This window comes from Sitophilus oryzae, unplaced genomic scaffold (assembly GCF_002938485.1).
Source record: "Sitophilus oryzae breed Bouriz unplaced genomic scaffold, Soryzae_2.0 scaffold_1869_pilon_pilon, whole genome shotgun sequence".
Classification (NCBI taxonomy): domain Eukaryota; kingdom Metazoa; phylum Arthropoda; class Insecta; order Coleoptera; family Curculionidae; genus Sitophilus; species Sitophilus oryzae.
Window position 1 is genome coordinate 718,023 of NW_022146578.1, and position 19,288 is coordinate 737,310.

Consider the following 19,288-nt stretch of genomic DNA (forward strand, 5'->3'; position numbering starts at 1 on the left):
ATCCACTTTTCAAATGATACGGCAACACCGGAATGTTAAAAAAAATTAGAAAGACGAAGCTGGTGCCTTGATGTAAAAATCCAGATTTTCCAAAAAAATTCTATCATCGGTTCTCCATAAAAGTCTAACGTGCAATCTCCGTGAATCACCCTATATATAGTGACTTTTCTCTAAGATATATTGTAAAAAAGCAATTGCGCAAATTTTCAAATTATATCTCTATACATACATTAAAATGTAGATTTTCATTCTTTATGCACATAAGTGTTCTAGCAATTCTAGATATTCAAAGTAGAGTATAGAATATACAAAATTGGCAGTCTAAAAAATTACATAAATATCCACTTCTTAATTAAAATGACATTCAACCGCCATAACTGAATGTTTTTTTATAACGAATATATATTTTCAAATTATGTCATTCGCTGATTTAAATTAAATTTCTTTGGCAAAGTTATATTCCTCCACAATTGGTTTTGGACGTAGTGGGTCTGTGCTTTTACTGCTCTCCTTATAGCTTTTGTAGTAGATTTTCATTGGAAATGCAGGAACCTCTTCGTCTCTTACTAAAAATAAAGATGGGAAATTATATCACACAGTATATTATAGGAACATCTCTTTAAAAACCTTTGTTCCTTCTTCGTCTGAAATTCTGCTGTCCTGTGTTTTCGTAAACCGTACCGTTGGGGAACTGCTTCAGAAGCGGTACAGGTTGTTGGTTCTTCTTCTTTTTTCTTCCGTTTCGTTTCCTTTTCTTCGGAATTTCTGATTTGAACTCAGAATTGACCTCTATTTGGAACAGGTTACCGACAGATCTGGCAGGCAAAATTTTCTGTAGGCCTTTGTAGTGAGAAGAATTTGACAAAATGTCATTGGAAATGTCTGGAATGGGTACTTCGTTCAGAGGGTTCATATTGTACTGTTGCAATAACTTCTTTCGGGATCTGTTATTGGTGATGGTTTGAATCTTTTTATGGCAAATAAAATGTTTCTCTTGCAGGCAACTTTTAGAATTCCACCTAAAACCAAATAAAAAGAAAATTTATTTATGTTTTAGAGTTTTGAACATCCAGTGTTAGTAGCAGATATCGAAGATGAAGTTATTCTCGGAATGGACATCATGACCACTAGAGGTTTTGAACTAAACTTTAACCAGGAATTTTGAAAATAAATGAAGAAGTGGTTCTATATCGAAAATGTGAGGAGACACTTCGCATGGTGGTAGCAGAAGATTTTTCGATCCCTGAGCGGTTTGAGGTATTTTTGGATGGTTGCCTTGTTTGGAAGGTAAAATGAATAATGGGAGTATTATTCTGTTGGAGCCAAGGAACAATGACAGCGAAATAGGACGGGGGGTCGCTATAGGAAAAGCCCTGTCCTTGAAGAAGGGAACCCTATTACGGTATTGTTGCTCGGTCTCCTCAGTTATTCGAAGCATGGAAGCCTCCAAAGTTTCAGCTTCAAAAATTTCGGACAAAATGGTGAAGGCGCTAGTAAATGTTAATGGATTGTCTTCCCAAGATATTAGAAAATTGAGAAATTTCCTATTTATTAATGGAAAAGTTTTGGGCTATTTTACTGCTCTGTGGCTTTTTATTTTACTTATTTCAAACGAGAATTTTTTTTGCAAGCTGTTGGCATTTTATTTTACTTATTTCAAAGGAGAAAAGTGGAAACGAACTTAAAGCGAAACTCAAGAACCTGGAAGACTCCGTCTGTAACATGGAATGGAAATCCACAAACTGTCTAAGACACTCGAATATAATTTCTCAGAACTTACAATCGAGAAAAATCAAAGATTTTCCTTGATTTAAGTAAGAACAATATTTGGATTATCACGGGGTTTTTAACAAGACACTCTCTCCTCAACGAACATCTCAGTAGATTGAAGCTAAGAAACAAACGACAAATGCAGATTCTGTGTGGAAAATGAGTTCGCCGAGGCAACAACCATTCGTGCCATGAAGTTTGGTTTGGTTGTACGACTGATCGGAGATAGAAAACTAAAAACGTCTCAAATATCTACTGGTTTTCGTCAAAGCCCTGGGACGATATGATGAGTTATTACTCAAGAAAGGGTGACACAAAATAGATTTGTAAGGTCAAGGTGATTAACCCCTCTACCATATATTCTACACTCTAGGTAGTTTTTTATCGATTTAATCTAGTATCTTACTTATAATCTAGTTTTGGATCGATTACAATGCAGTTCCATTGTAAATTCTCTTCAGTTTGATTAACAGATGAATCAAAACCATCATACAAAACTGTTTTTCCAGAAGCTGCCCATTTCCACCTTTTTTGCTGCCAATCAAATCGTCCACCAATCCATCTTTCTAACGGTTCTAAAAATGTGTTATAGATTCAATAGTCTTTTCAAATCATTGTTACAACTGACTTACCTAAACTACTTCTACTCAATGTTTTTCTGATAAGCTTTTCCTGATTGATGTTCTTTATTATTGCCAAGTTACTGTGCATAGACTGACACTGAAAATAGGCTTCTTGCCACGTGGTTTTTTCCTTGCTGAAAAAATAACATCTGTGACTTAACCTAATGAATTTTGGGGGGCAGGCGTAGCTCCTCTTCACTGGTGATCTGATGTACTCAGCGAAAACTGAAAGAATATATCATTTATTAGAATACTTCTAGGTGATAATTTCTTTTTACTTTCTTTATATCTAAAGTAGAAATTCACGGTTGTCTTACAAGTTAACTAGCTCTAAGCTTACTAGAGAAAATGTGTCGCTGCTTAACAACATTTTAAAAGTCAGTAGCCTTTTTGAAACAATATCATATATTATTATTTTATTATAAAATTATTTATTTTTATATTTTTAACAGACAATAATTGCTAAGGTAGATCAGTACATTTATTAAAAATAAATTTATTTCAATATTAGGTATTTAGTTTCTCAACCACTGCGTTATTGCCTTACGAAGATCCTCTGGCATCTGCTTAAGACGGAAAATAGATGCATCAAGCTTAAAATTAAACCAGGAAGGCTTGGCATATCAAAATAAGTAAGATATGTTCTATTTTATAATCATATGTAGTGACAGTGACTATATACGGGGCGTCCAGTTGTAAAACCAGCCTTATTCATTTAAAAAAAAATGCCTAATGATATATATTAATAGTGGAGCCTAAAATCTACATAAACATAGTCCCAAACTGCAGCAAAAATGGCCTATTCCTATATAAAATTTACTAAAAATTTTGTTACTGTAGCAAAATCCATCTTGTTTGCATCGATGTTTGTTTTTTGTTGCAAATCCCGCATTTTTTTAATAAGTTTTTTTACACAAATATAATAATACTACTGACAGTCTTATCCTTTTCAAATCCTTACCTAATTTTAATAAAATAGCATATCTAAAAAATTTAGCACACATTTCAAAGTATTTTGAAAAATAACCCTTTATTTTTAAATATTTTCTTGGGTATATCTGTTTTCTCATTAAACTTGCGATCAAAGCAAAAAGAAATATTATTTTTAAAACTGAACAATCTAAATATAATGTAAAATAAACAACATAAAAGTTCACTTATATATTATATCGCCAATATCTAAAATGGAAGCAGCTAAAAAAATAAGGTTTCATAACAAACTTGGAAATACATTATTTTTATTTTCATTAGGACACGCTATGCTTTTATTCGTATATTTAAATATATACCGGTTGCGGCTCAAAATTGTGGCTCACGCCTATAACTTTTTTATTTTTCAGATAAAAAAAACGAGGTTTGTAAAAAAACTAAATTTGGTATGTTATTATATGACATAAATTAGGATTGATTGACGTATTCAATTGTTTTTGGACACTTCCTGTTTCACCGAAAATGATTACAACTTTTGAGTTTTAAATGGCACCCTAAAGTCCTAAAAGATTTCAATCTTTGATAGATAGTTATTATTAATTTTGATTAACGTCATAGTTTTTGTTGTTGTTAAAGTATTACATTTTCCGATAACTATTATTACCCTTCAGTAGCATCGAACTGAATACATTTTGTGCTTTTTTAACATTTTAAAATAGCAAAAAATATGACCTTAATTAAAATTATATCAATAACTATCTAAGAATGAAAACTAAATTATATTACCATAGGAACGTGTTTTGATTTTCAGGATTTGAAAAAATTTAACTACATTTTCATGTTTTTCTTAATTTTCTCTAAAACTGTATGAAAATTGGGAAAAGTATAAACGGAATTAACCATATTAAAACAAGCAAACAATTTTGTAAAGAATGCATTTTCCCGAATTCTGCAATCTGGGGACATACTGTATGTTAAAACAAAATATGCAACAATTTTGGCTATGTATTTATTTTAATGTCACAATTGCAATTACGTAATATTAGTTGGTTAAAGTAGTTCACTCTGTTAGATTAGGGCGTAATGAGACGGTTTATTTCAATTCTTAACACCTGTCTGATTGTGGTAATATCAAAATCCGTTGCATGTGGTCCAACCTCCATTGAAATTCAATTTTTAATATTTACCTTACATAATGTACTCCAAATTGGTTTCACATTCACATTGTTCAGAACAATCTATCGATATTGTTACGAAATTAATTTCAAAGAGGACCTTCATGATAAATAACGAACCATTCGTTTTACCTATTCATTGTATTAACAATAATTTTTAAATGTTTTTTAAATCTTTGTTTGTAATCTCTCTACATTGTCACATAAAATCATAAAATATTATTTTGGTTTAAGATCGCTTTCTTTTTGTATTTTTTAATTTTGTATTTTTTAATAGACGTCTTATTAATGACGATAATAATTGCAGATAAAAATTGTATGATAAGATCAATAAAAATATAAACGTACTAGCGTGTACCAGCGACTTCGTTCGCGTCGAATTAATCATTTGTAATGGTTGATGATAAAGCAAAGCAAGAATTTCCATTAACATACAAACTGGATAAAATTTTCTCACATTTATGTCAGCATGAGAAAAAACAATATGGCGATATTATTATATAACTTGGTAATATTTGAGGGGTAGTTTCATCTCGTTGGAATTTGACTTTCGAAAAATCCGTTTGTCAGAAGTAAGCTTTTTACGTCAAGCAGTTTAAGCAGAATCGTGGTTAAGAAATTACCCAACTTTTTGGAACACCCTGTATGATTTTTTAAAAATTTTAAAATATTTAAAAAAAAACAAATAAATTATGCTTGTCCAAGCGTTTTCCCGAAAGACTAAACGTTTTTTAAATAACAAATATTGTAATATTTCAGGGGCGTTTTCACCCTCTTGGAATTTGAGATTCGAGAAACCCCTCCTTATCGAACCTCTACACCCCACAGTCAATCCGTTTGCCAAAAATGAGCTTTAAACGTCAAGCAGTTTAAGCAGAATCGTGATTAATCAATGGTCATATTTTATGAAACACCCTGTATAATTTATAAAAAATCTTAAAATATGTAAAACAACAAAATAAAATATACCTGTTTAAGAGTTTTTCCGAAAAACTCACCGGTTTTTAAATAAAAAATATTTTAATATTTTAGGGATAGTTTCACCCCCTTAGAATTCGAGTTTCGAAAAATCCCTTCTTATCGAACCTCTACACCCTAAAGTCAATCTGTTTTCCAAAAATCAGCTTTTTACGTCAAGCGCTTTAAGCAGGATCGTGATTAATCAATGACTAGATTTTTCGAAACACCCTGTATACACTATTAAAAAATCTTAAAATATGTAAAAAAACAAAATAAAATATACGTGTTTAAGCGTTTTTTCGGAAACTTGACCGTTTTTTAAATAAAAAATATTGTAATATTTGAGGGGTGGTTTCACCCTCTTGGAACTGGAATTTCGAAAAATCCCTTCTTATCGAACCTAGAATCAACGAGTGGATTGAGCAGGATCGTGATTAATCAGTATGTCAGTCACTTAAGGATTTTATATATTAGTATAGATATTCAAAAAATAATTTACCTGGATTAAAAGACCCCACGTATTAAATTGGAATAACAAAATGGTTACAGGTAAAAATACTGAAAGAATACTAAAAAAGAACAGCACAGAAAAAGGTCCTTTACATTTGGTGGGTATTTTCGACAATAAGTCATGTTGTCCGTATTTGAATTGCAAATTTTATGATTCAGAAAAGAAATTCTTAGTTAATTCAAGAAATTCTTGCTTGAATATATCACTCTATTGTTTGTTGTTGTATATTTATAAACCGTTAACAGAAATAAAATTATCAATCACTTCTTCGATCAAACTATTTCATTTCATTAAAAATCTCGTCAATACTAATAATAAAATTGAAAAAAATATAACAAGAGACAAATCCAACATAACATTCTAAAGTATATATGTATTTGGATTTGAGACAACTGATACACAGCTCGGGATGTCTACTACCAGAAATCAACAGAAGAATTAAGTTAGCATGGAGAAAATTTAATCATATTCAAATCTAGAATGCCACTCTATCTAAAGAAGAAAACATTCGACCAATGTGTACTATTATAACCTATGCATGCAAAACCTGGACACTTAAACGGACATCATAAGGAAACTGCAGGTTGCACAGCGTTCAATGGAACGAAATATGCTGGGAATAACCAATAGAGACCGTAAAAGTATAGAGTGGATACGACAAAAGACCCAGGTAACAGATGTCATCCAGAGAGTCAAATCCCTCAAATGTCAATGGGCAGGACACCTGGCAAGAAGAACGGACAACAGATGGACCACAAAAATTACAGCATTCCATCAGGAAATTATCGCATTCTTAATAAAAATGCCTTGGAAAATAGATTTGAGCGTCTAATGTTTTTAGTGTCTTGTTCTGGCCAGAAAATGCTCAAATCGTATTTTTAATCGTATCTCAATTTTTTCAAATGGAACGAGGGTGGCTCATTAGCATATTTGGAAAAAGCATTTGTTGAACAATAATTTGATACCACACACTTGGTAGTTCGAGGCAAATTTTCGTTACGAACCGTAAGTTATAATTTCAGATAAACCAATGCGAAAATGTCAAAAGTTGAATGTCATTCTATTCAAAGTGTTATTTTCTATAGAATAAAGTAAAAAAATACCGAGGGTGCCATTTAAAAATCAAAAGTTGTAGTCATTTCTGGTGAAACAGGAAGTGACCGAAAACAATTGAATGCGTCAATCAATCCTAATTTATGTCATATACTAACATACTAAATCTCATTTTTTTAACTGAAAAAATAAAAACGTAATAGGGGTGAGGCACTTTTGAGACGCACCCGGTATATCCGTAACACTTTTTGTATTAGTTTTAGTGAATAAGAAAACACTAATTCACGACAATGCACCAAAACACTTCAAAAGTGTTTAGTATATTGTGGTAAATCAGTGTTTATTTTGCTGTAGTAACACCAAAGGTTCTAACCCCTAACTATAATATTAAATTTGTTATTAAATTATGGAATTGAATTTGTGCTATATAAAATGACCAGCATAGATGGAACAATGACAATTTATAAATCTTATTCAAGACAGATTTCTTAATTTGCTGCTATGACTGTCCTCTATTCCAGAGGACAGTCCTCTTTTTTATCTCACTGTTCTCTTTCCTCTCGCGAATTTAAAAAGTCCTCTTTTTTACATACCAAATTTAAAATCTAAAAAATATTCGTCTATCAGTACAATGCTTTAAAAACTTGTTAATATGTCTCTTTCGCTTCTTCCACTCGTTTGTACAGAAAAGAAAATGAAGAAATATTTGTGGAAGCGATAAACATGTTTAACTATTTTATGTTACTTACTGTTAGCTGATTTTTTGAAAAAAACAGATTTGTGAAAATGGTTTTGAGTATAAAAATGTTTAAGAAAGTAACAAAGACCATGAATCGCATATTGTTTAAATAACTTTTTGGCAAATTCTAGAAATGTGGGCGAGGTTTCAAAAAAAAAGGTTTCGCCTGTTCCTCTTTTTTATTCTTTCGTCCTCTATTTTTTATTTTGAAAGTTGGCAATCCTCTTATAGACGTCAAAATAATTCATTTTTCTATATTGAACGTAGTGAATTGACTCCGCATAAACTTTTTTCGGTAATTCAATAATAATTTTCAATTTGTAATTTTCAATGTGTTTTATGTAGCAAAATTCAATTTAATATATTAATAAACTTGATTCGGCAGTATTGTCATACGCTTATATAATTTACCTGTTATACTTGCCAGTGCCACCAGCAACAGCGACTTCATCTTTAAGGCCATTTTCGGATTTATGATTTCCCCGAAATTTTTCAGTGCCGCTTACACCATTCTCTCAGGGTCGATTGCGTCACAAATATTTACGGCCAATCCTGTAAAAAACAAACCATAACATTAGTTAATCAACTAGAGGGGAGATTATGCGTTTCGGTCATGGTGTTTTAAACAATGAAGTAATTTAAGCCTTTTTTAATGAATTTATGAGCCGAAAACTATGGAATGTTATTGCTCTAGGGGTCACTAGATGACGGCTAATTTTGGCCGGTGACGTTGATCTTCGAAAACCATCATTCAAGCTGGCGTGCTCTAGTCATAGAGATTAAAATTATTAGATAGATTACCACAGGTTTTTAAAATGAAAATTAACACTTTCAGGATAAAGCGTGTTGGAAATTATTTTATGCTGTAGTTTAATATCGCACTCATATTTTGATATTTCTTTTAATAATATACGTCTTAACTACTGTCTTAAAAACTTAATTTTTTAGCAAGTTAACATTAAAATGTTTGCAATAAGTGTGTTCAAAGACTAGGGATGTATCATTTTACATTTCAATAAGGTGTAATACATCTTTAAGCAGTGAATATAAAAATAAGATATACAAGGTGGCCCGAACTGTATTCTGGAAACTTCGGCGGCATATTCTGCAGATAAAAATAATTAAAAAACTTTGTATAAATGTAGATATGTCCAAAAATGCTTTGTATCGGAGATACAGGGTGTAGAAGTTTCATATTTATATTGATTTTTTCCAAATAATTTATGATATAACGTCAATATTTGGATGATAATTGGTGTCTGGGAGTTTTTTGACATGATCAATTGGATTTTGATGTCAATATGACTCCTACTTGTAGAGGACACCACCAACATATTTTATAACTGGTTTGAAGAGTAATAACTTTTCGTCCGTACCTGTATAAAACTGCTGAGTAAAAAAATATACATTTACTACGTTTTCTACATAAAAAGGGTCTCTTGATAAAAATCTCTACGAGTAACTGTTCTCGAGATATTTCATCCGAATTATCAATACCTATCATCATTGACAAAAATTAAACATATGTTGACTAATTATTATTAGTTATTAGACTGAAATCATAAATTTGAAATGCTTTTTGCCAAAGGTTCAACAGAAACTGTTATATCATCATTTTTTCGCAGAAAAATTTATGATTAATTTAAAAAAAAATTCCCAAATTTATTATTTCAGTCAAATACCTATCTACTAAACCTGTTTATTTTGTCAATAATGACATGTATTGACTATTTCCATTGTGTTCCATTCTAAAAATCTTTAGAACTGTTGCTCGTGACGATTTTTACCAAGAGACATTTTTTACGCAAAAGGTCACTAAAAATAATATTTTTTCACTCAGTAGTTTTATACAGGTACGGACAAAAAGTTATTACTCTTCAAAATAGTTAAAACGCATGTAGGTGGCGACCCCTACAAATAAGAGTCATATAAACATCAAAATCAAATTTCTCAATGTCAAAAAACTCCCAGACACTAATTTTCATGCAAATATTGACGTTACTTCAGAAATTATCAGGAAAAAAGTTTCGAAATAAAAATCAAACTTGTGCACCCTGTATCTCCGAAACGAAGTATTTTAGGACATACATTTATACGAACTTTTTTACTTATTTTTATCTGCGGAATATGCTGCCGAAGTTTCCGGAGTACAGTTCGGGTCGCCCTGTATACGGTGTATTCCATGCCTTTTGAATATGTTTTGAATGTGCCTTTTAGATTTAGCTGTTTCTGTTCTTTTCTACCCTCTAAAAGACGTTTCTCCGAATTTTTTAGTTTTTCTTTTACCCAACCCAAAAAAAGTTTTGAATTTAAAAAAAATTGCTTTTATTTTTTAAATATTCATAACTTTTTCAAAAATTGACCTTCTGGGACATAACCACATAGAATTTTTTTTAATGTACTTTTCAATAAAAAAATACAACATTTTTTCGAAGATCATGTTATATAATAGCCTTGTATATGAAATATATAAACAAGGATAATAGGTATATCAAATTTTTCAGTTTTTTGAGAGAAACAGTTGGTTTTTCAAAGTTCGTCATTTTTTTGTCATAAAAAACTTCGATCAATTGTACAATTATCCCCACTATTCCTGGAGTGGGCCGATTATTTTTTTATATTTTTGTGATTTAATTGAAAAAAAAATCAGATTTTCTAAAACGAAAAATATTATTTTTTTTTCAAATATTTATATTACAAAAAAATAATTAAACGAATTTAAGATGAAACTGAAAATTTTCATATACTCAACATCACTAAATTTTTTGGTATTTTTTTCTGAAAAGTACATTTAAAAACAAAAATTTTCTATGCGGTGCCGTGCCAGAAAGTCAATTTTTGAAAAAGGCTAAAACGAAAAGCCATTTTTTTTAAATTCATAACTTTTTTTTGGGTTCGGTAAAAAAAAATTGAAAAAATACGGAGGAACGTCTTTCATAGAGTAGAAAAGGACAAGAATCTTGGGGTGGGTTCGAAAGTGGTCGACTTGGTATGGAATACCCAAATACGTAGTGAATCATATTTATTATGATAATATTATCATTTTGAATAATATTTATGAAGCTAAATTAATTGCATCAAAATTATAATAGAGCACCTAGTTGATTCAATTGAATCAAAATGACATATAATACCTTTAATATAAAAACTATAATGCCATATCAGTCTGTATTCTTTAATGTCTATAGATTTAGCCGAGCTACCGCACGTTGCAAGAGTGTAACCTTTCAAGTTTTATTTTTGTTGTTATTAAAACAACGGACAATTTTAAACAGGGATATTTATAGACCCTATATAATAAAGGAAGAAGTGTCGAGCTTGATGTTGATGGATCTATTTAAATTTATGGAATTCTTTGGTTGGAACAATGTATTTGCATTATGCAAGACGAGATCATGCTTTAAACTAAAACAATCCATTTTTAAAATACAATGTGAGGAAATAAGTTATTTTTAGCTTTAAAATAAAGTAATACATTTAAAAGTCATACTTGATGTATTGATTTGTTGGAGTTCTGACTTTTAAACATGCCGTTAATATGATTTCCAATTTAATAAATAATTTATTTTCTATAAATCGAGATGTTAATCAAATAGTAATAGCCAAGTTTCGTCGAGGATACTACATTCAAAGAAGACAAAATAAATATACAATTTATATGCTGGAATTTTATTCAGTAACAAGATTTTAAATAATATGTTGTTAATTTAAATTAAATAAAATATGTATTTAATTAAAAAATAAGAAATATTTAATTGGTATAAATCTAATCACCAAAAAAATTTCGTTTGTACCTCTATTGGAAGAAATACAGGAATTTTCTTACCGCTCTCTTGTATTTCCTTGTCTTTATACCATTTTCTTTTTTTTTTCTAGCATACCGGATACCGGATGCATCTCATAAGTGGCTCACCCCTATAACTTTTTCATTTTTTCAGTTAAAAAAACGAGATTTGGTATGTTAGTATATAAATTAGGATTGATTGACGTGTTCAAATATTTTCGATCACTTCCGGTTTCACCGGAAATGACTACACTTTTGATTTTTAAGCGGCACCCTCGATATTTTTTTAGGTTATTCGATAGAAAATATCACTCTGAATAGAATGACATATCATATGTCAACTTTTGACATTTTCGCGTATGGTTTATTTCAAATTATAACTTGCGGTTCGTAACGAAAATTTGACTTGAAATGCCAAGTGTGTGGTATCAAATTATTCGTAAAAAAATGCTTTCTCCAAATATGCTAATGAGCCACCCCCGTTCCATTTGAAAAAATTGAGATATGATTAAAAATACGATTTGAGCATTTTCTAACTGGCCAGGACAAGGCACTAAAAACATTAAACGATCAAATGTATTTTTCCAAGACTCCTTGATTAAGAGTTAGTGTGTTTAACATAGCCATGGCACTCTAGATTGAATTTTAAAATACGATTTTTTATGAGAATGTCAAAAGTTGACATATGATATGTCATTCTATTTAGAACGTCATTTTTATGACAATTATTTATTGTCAATCAATCCTAATTTATGTCATATACTAACGTACCAAATCTGTTTTTTTTATCTGAAAAAATAAAAAGTTATAGGGGTGAGCCACTTTTAAGACACACCCGGTATATTGGGTTACTAATTTTCAATTATCAATATCAAAAGTTAACCAATTTTGAAAAGGAATTAGAAGATTTTAGAAATTGTATATTTTTACGAGTATATAATATGGGTATATAAATAAATTTTTATATTTTTATATGAAAATCAAATTACACAAACTAAGTGTTAAAAAAATCTATTACAACTTTTGTTTGGTTAAAATTACTTCCAATTTTTACGTATCATATACTATGCGCCGTATGAACCATTTACCTTAGTAACAGTATTTTCTTTGTAATAAGGAAATTATCATGTTAATGTTGTAAAACGTTCTCCCATGTTCATTAATAGTTTCAGTTAATTTTTTTTTAAATATTGGTACATTTTTTAAAAAAAAACCATTTTTAAACATCTAAGTATCTATGTGATTAATACTTTAATACATAGTAATTTGTAGTTTTACATTTCCTGTTCATCCCAGTTTTCATATAGACCATGTTTATTTCGAGTACTTCAAGCAAGCTCCATTTAGAGTCCACTTCACTAGTCTGAAAAAGTAGCAAAATAAGCGTTCGGCATTTAACGTTTTATGTAAAACTGGCTAGATATTTTACACAAATGAAGAAGGAAATTAAAGATAAAGGATTATGATATATAGGTATTGTAGCACATTTTTAGACAACTTTATTATTTTTAAGATTTTGGTGGTCAAACATCAACAAAATATTCCTTATATTTCGACTAAATTTTCTCGAAAATAGACAAGACATAATTTAAAATTCCGTTAAAATACGAAAATAGATTGAAGTTTTGTAATTACAGTGATATATAATTTATATGGTTTTGTAACAAATTGCTCGCTATTTTATGGCAAATGCTGAAGCTCTGCAAACCATAATCAAGTCTTAATCAAAGCACGTGTGTTTGGAATTTTGGATATGGCTTTATGGCTTAACACTACAGGATCTGGCTAAGCCTTAGGCAGATTTCTGAAATTAGAGCGACCCCCGAACAGTACAGCGTAATAGATTCTTCAATCTCGATCTTAATCCGCAACCATTTTCTTTTCATTGATTGCAGGGATTTTTTTTCCATCAATCTCAGAAAAAAAAGTGGGATTGACTTGAAGGTTCAAATGCGCTTTAAAAGTCAATCGCTATTTAAAGCCAGCTTAGCTATTCCTTAAGCCCTATACTTGCCATTATTATTATTATAAGTACTTCCAGTTTTATAATAAGAAGTGGCTATATACCTACCTTTCTGTAACACCTCGTATAAAACGCCATTCTAATAAAACCGTTCATTGATTTGTTATGCAAAAGATTTAATCAAGGATATTTTTACTACTGTCGGTTTTGTAGTAAATACCAGACCCCCAATGTATGTCGGTTAAAAATAATCGATGATTTCAGAAAATTCTTCCAAACAAACACACATAGTTTCGACAAATTCGGGTTACACAAAAACAGAATTGCCGGTGATGTCAACAATAGATTATCTTGTGTTTTGATAATCAACATAAAATTAGCTGTTAAAAATTAGGCGTGTAGCACAAAGTAAATACCTAGTTTTTGTTTAGAATAATGAGTTAAAATGTCGCAAAATTAATTTGAAATGAATCATGAAAGATTTCGCCGGAAGGTATACAAAAAATGACAGAAATTACAGTTCTTCTGTAAATTAATATATCAGATAACTGTCACTCTCATGTATTCTCTCGTGGGACAGGCTTTATAGAGTATAGAGAAATTCCCACTCGTTATATTTGAAACTATGATCTTGCAATGCGCAATATTTTAACAAAAAGCAATAGAAATAATGATCAGCGATTATGACGAGGCTGATTAAATCATATATCATATATCTGAGATCATCATCATCATTTAGCTTATTCCGTTCATTGCTGAACAAAAGCATCCTTCAACTCTAGCCATTTCTTTCTATTTTGTGCCACTTGAACAGCCACCACGTGAGATACAATAGAATAACAATAGAGATATTTATGAAACCAAAGTGAGAATAAGATAGTACGACAACAAAGGAAGATAAGAAGAATAAGGTCGATAAGAGGTTGAAAACGGGGTAGTCAATGACGCGAGACCAGAAATCATCAAAATTTTGATTTTTGGAAAATGAAGAACTAAATCATAACTAATTATTTATTTCGAAATATTCAAGAATAAATAAATAACAAATATCAAACTTAACACTAATGCATATTCTAGTTATTATTTACAATATTAACATTAATAGTACAACCAGTACACGAACTAATATTTAATCCCAAACTAGATAGTTTTGATTTTGCTTGAGATATGGGGGTTTTGGGACTTATTAGACACTATCCAATTTTGATGTAGAGGTACTTGATCCCGCTATTTGACACTCTAAAATTTTATTTGATATTTGAATTTTATTGTTGATAGAATCCTCGACGTATCCCTCGGCCACTGTCGAAGATTTCCATCTTCCGTGGCTCTTCAAACTAACGAGCACAAACGTATAATTTTGAAAGGAGTGATTATTATTATTGTTTCCAATTTACTTCCATTGACAGTGACATGTTAAACCGCCGCAATAGTAATGGCTAAATGAATTTTACGATAATTTTATTGGCATGTAGAACTGTTCATAGAATATTAAAGCCCACAGTCTAATCTTCTTATTTTTTTGTCGGTGTGTGGTCTGCCCAACCGTCCATTCCCGGAAAAATTCTCATTTCTGACTTTGCCCAAACACACATTAACGAAAGAAAAAAAACATTTGCTAATCCTTAATAAATTATAGCTTCTTTAAAGGATACTTATATAATGCTTGTAAAAATTTAGCAAACTATGCTAGTAATGCATGTCTAGTTTTATCCTATAAATAAAGCGTGGTTTTGTAATGAACAGATTAGTTAGCAATTGTTGAAACATTGTCTGTAGAACAAACTAATTTATATTAGTTTGTTCTCTCCGCTATTGACTCACAAAATGAAGAAATATCGAGAACACATGAGTCTGCACGTGGATCAGTATGACGTAGAAAAGAAAAGCCAGTCAATTACTTACATAGTAATGGTCTTGGAGATAATAAATGTTTTACATTATTCGTGACATGATAGTCAATGTAAATAAACAAATAGTTATTTTAAGATAGCATTGAATTGCCAAAATAGCTTCATCGACAAAGTATTTACAAAACAAACAAAAGCACAAAAAATATACAAATAACAAAAAATATACAATACAAATCATACAATTCAAAAAAAATTAAGTCATTAAAATTACATATAGAACATACATGAACAATTGCAGAACACAAAAAAAGGCGTATCAATAAAATTTTACAATAGGAAAATTGTAAATGGATATAATTTTATGAGTTATAAGATATTAAATACTTGACTTTTGACCAATGTGTGAGATGATCAAAATTTTAAAATTCAAAATTGTTCATGATTAAACATCAATAAAAAAGTAATTTACCGTATATAGGGCTCTCTCCAATAAGTACGATTTCAGAGCTTTGCGAAATGCGTGAAAGAATGAAAGCGACTTGATATTCAAAGGCAGATTATTGTACATTTTTTTGGCATTGTACAGGATTGAGCATTTAACTAGTTCTGAGCTCTGGGTTGCAAGATAAAGATTGTGCTCCGCATTCCTAAGTGGATAGTAGTAATATGGCCTTTCGGGAATAGCAGATATGTGCTTGCGGAGTCAGTATTTTGAAATTTTTAAAGAAATTCTGGCAGTGAGTTCTACTGTTCAGTCCCAATAAATATCAAACTGCTCTCTTTTGAAGTTTGAAAATATGATCAAATTTTGCAGCAAGTACCCCAGAATGGAAAGGCATAACGAAGATTTGACTCAAAAAGGCTATTAATAGGCTATTCTAGAGGTTGATAAGTTAAGTTCCTTAGAAACTGATCTCCAATAACTACTACTACAATACACTACTAACTGATCTACAATACATAAAAATGTATAGATACCTACTCTTTCTAGAATAGTATAATAAAAATATTTTTGACATGTGTTAATATTATGCCCATAAAGCAGAATGTCTTTGCATTTTTTTCTTAGTTTACTCTTTAGTATTTTTCTTGTCAACTTAATAAGATTATAAAGATAACATCAATTAACCAAAAAAGCAATAATAGGTAATATCAATGTTTTAGATCATTTAATTAATCATTTAGATCTTTAACTAATTTTTTAATTAACACTATATCAGATGTAGGAATATTCAAGAATTCATACTCAACATTTTAAAAGTAGCAAGTTTATTTTACCAAGTTGGTTTAAATAAATTTCCGGATAAAGTTTCATTAATATTTTCATAACCCAGTTTATATGACTACGCGTAAAGTGTTTGTTAGAAGTAATGTTAACCTATATTTTTTGAATATTCAAAAGTTAAAAATTAATTTAAACATTAGCTTGTGACTTAGAATTTAACTAAATTAATAGTATCCTTTGTATAAAGTAGTTAGTAGGTATATGCACTCGTTATAGGCGTCTAGTCTATTGAGAATTTATTACGACTACGACTTATATGAGAAAGATTTGCAATAAATTCTTAAACAGGGTGTCTGAGCTAAATTAATAAACAGTCATTCTAAAACTGCGAAATTTAAGAACCGTGGAATTATGTTTTTTAATCTTTCAGTAATTGCTAGAACACAATTTTCTCTCATTCCAAAGTTTTTATTGTTAAGCTACTATTTCTATACAAAATAAACTTTTGAACCGTGAATCACATAAAAGCAGATTTATAATACAAACTAACATTGACAATGGCATATCCCAATATGGTGTAATTATTCATTATGATGTACTTTCTAAAAATGAAGTTAGTTCTATTTATTTTTAAGTTATCATTTTCTTTTGTGTAAACTTTAAAAAAGATATATATTCTTTTTTCTCAATTTAGGCATCCCTATTGATACAAAGCACTCTCCGTTTAGACACTTGGTATATGCGAATTAAAGTGTACTATTTATAAATTCTGCATTGATCTCATTTAATTCCTCATAAATAATGTTTATTTTACGCACAGTTAGTTTTTACTATAAAAGTTACTTGAAATATATAAATCCAGTGACATATGTACATATGTATGAGACTGTGATTATGTAATAACGATTTTTTTCGTTGGGATCAAATGTATAACCCACTTAATCCATATAAGGCAATAATACCTACAGCATCTAACCACCTGGTAACGAAATATAAAAGTTGGGACTAAGTTAAATTATTGCAGTATGCTTAAGATGAAATATAAGTCAATTATTAGCTTCATAAATAATCGTTACCATTATATTTATTTTTATTTATATGTAAGTTTTAGATATTTTATTATTTATATGTGTAAGTAATTATTAATAGATCTTGCCGAAAACAAAAGTTTTGCTTACAGTAAAAAATACAAATCAAGCGTAGGTGGAGAGTGGACCGAACTTGAAAAAATAAATAAATAACTCTAATTTTTATTTCTTTAAATTTCTTAATAGATATATTATGTAACTGTATCTAATTCCGAGAAGAGATTACACCGAGAAGAGTCCGAAGACACTGAATAAATCAAATATTTTTTCCACTTCTTTCCGAATTGTTTGAATCAGCGCTTAGATTTAAACAGACTAGCTGATATAAACCAGCTGTGACGAATCTGGCTTCGCATTGTATACAAATGTGTATTGGTAGTAGATTCAACATATTAGTATTAGCAACATATTATTATTTTATTAACTATTGGTAGCGTTAAATACACAAAGCAGGTTATATGGTAGAATCTTACGTGATCTCACAGAAGAAGATTATAGAGAAAAGGAGAAGAAGAAGAAGAACCGAATGGTTTTAGAGCAGGAAGACCGTGTACAGATAACGTGCTCTGTTTAAAACAAGTTATAGAAAAATGATCGACAAGAAACTTGGACACTAATATAACATTTATTGACTTACGGAAAGCATACGACACTGTCCCAATATCAAGACTATGGAGAGTACTGGAACAATCTACCATTAACCATATATATAACAGCTCTAAAGGAACTATATAAGGACGCAAAATCAAAAATAAAGGTAGGAAAAGAGCTTACAGAAACGTGTATAACCAAAAATAATCAATTGGCAATCAAAGTGCAGAAGAAAACAAGGAAGACCGAAACTGGAATGGCAAAAAAACGTACGCAAAGCGATGAGTGAAAGAAACCTGTGAATAGAGGATTGTACAAATAGAACAGGCTGGAAATTGGGTATCGGACAACGTAGAAAAACGTTCTAAACCGAATATTATATATATAAATACACAAAAAACATGCATTTGTGTGGATCTTTGATCACCACAAATAAAAAAAAGGTCGCGACCAGTAAGTTATCATAGGACTTGCAACCTTTGCATATAACCACAAACTAATTTTTAGGTTAGTCTGTGATATAACCATAGAATGCTTTAGTTTTAGGATGTTAACCCTACGAAGAACTCTGAGAAACATTACAAATAAGTAGTTTGAAATACTTTTATTTATAATAAGTCTGAAAAGCACGTTCCCAAAGTAGAACAGCTTGTATTTCTTCAAATCCTTGTCTCGCAAGTACATAGTCATTTTACCACAAAACTATGGAGTTATTTCTAACGGCATTCCACTTACTCTTGTGTATTCTAAGAATTAATAAAATATTATTACTTGTGCGTGACATCTAATATTAGTTCTTTGGTCTCTGTAATAAGTAAATATACAAATTTTTCCAACTGCTTTTATTCAGAGCAATATACCTTAACACATCATTTTTAGATTTATAAATATGGTATTAACCAGGCACCATTTCTACAAGTTAAAAAAAGTCATAATTCCTTGTTACTAGTTCCACCAATTACATTACACATTACAATTAGAATTTACCAAATATTATCGATTCCATATATTATAAGAATATTT

At 30.2% G+C, this 19,288-nt stretch overlaps 1 protein-coding gene across 2 annotated transcripts in view; it reads right to left on the bottom strand.

Annotated features, from left to right (window-relative positions):
* Positions 1–429: 429 nt before the first annotated feature.
* LOC115883291 overlaps positions 430–19,288 on the bottom strand; it is a 52,151-nt gene continuing 33,292 nt past the window's right edge. For both annotated transcript variants that reach the window (XM_030901624.1, XM_030901623.1), the window contains 5 exons: positions 8,173–8,313; positions 2,403–2,618; positions 2,177–2,345; positions 628–1,019; positions 430–566 (listed from right to left, as the gene is read on the bottom strand). In XM_030901624.1, the coding sequence (XP_030757484.1) occupies positions 436–566; positions 628–1,019; positions 2,177–2,345; positions 2,403–2,618; positions 8,173–8,224 (960 nt within the window). In that variant the 5' untranslated portion in view covers positions 8,225–8,313 and the 3' untranslated portion in view covers positions 430–435. The remainder of the gene's footprint in view (positions 567–627; positions 1,020–2,176; positions 2,346–2,402; positions 2,619–8,172; positions 8,314–19,288) is intronic.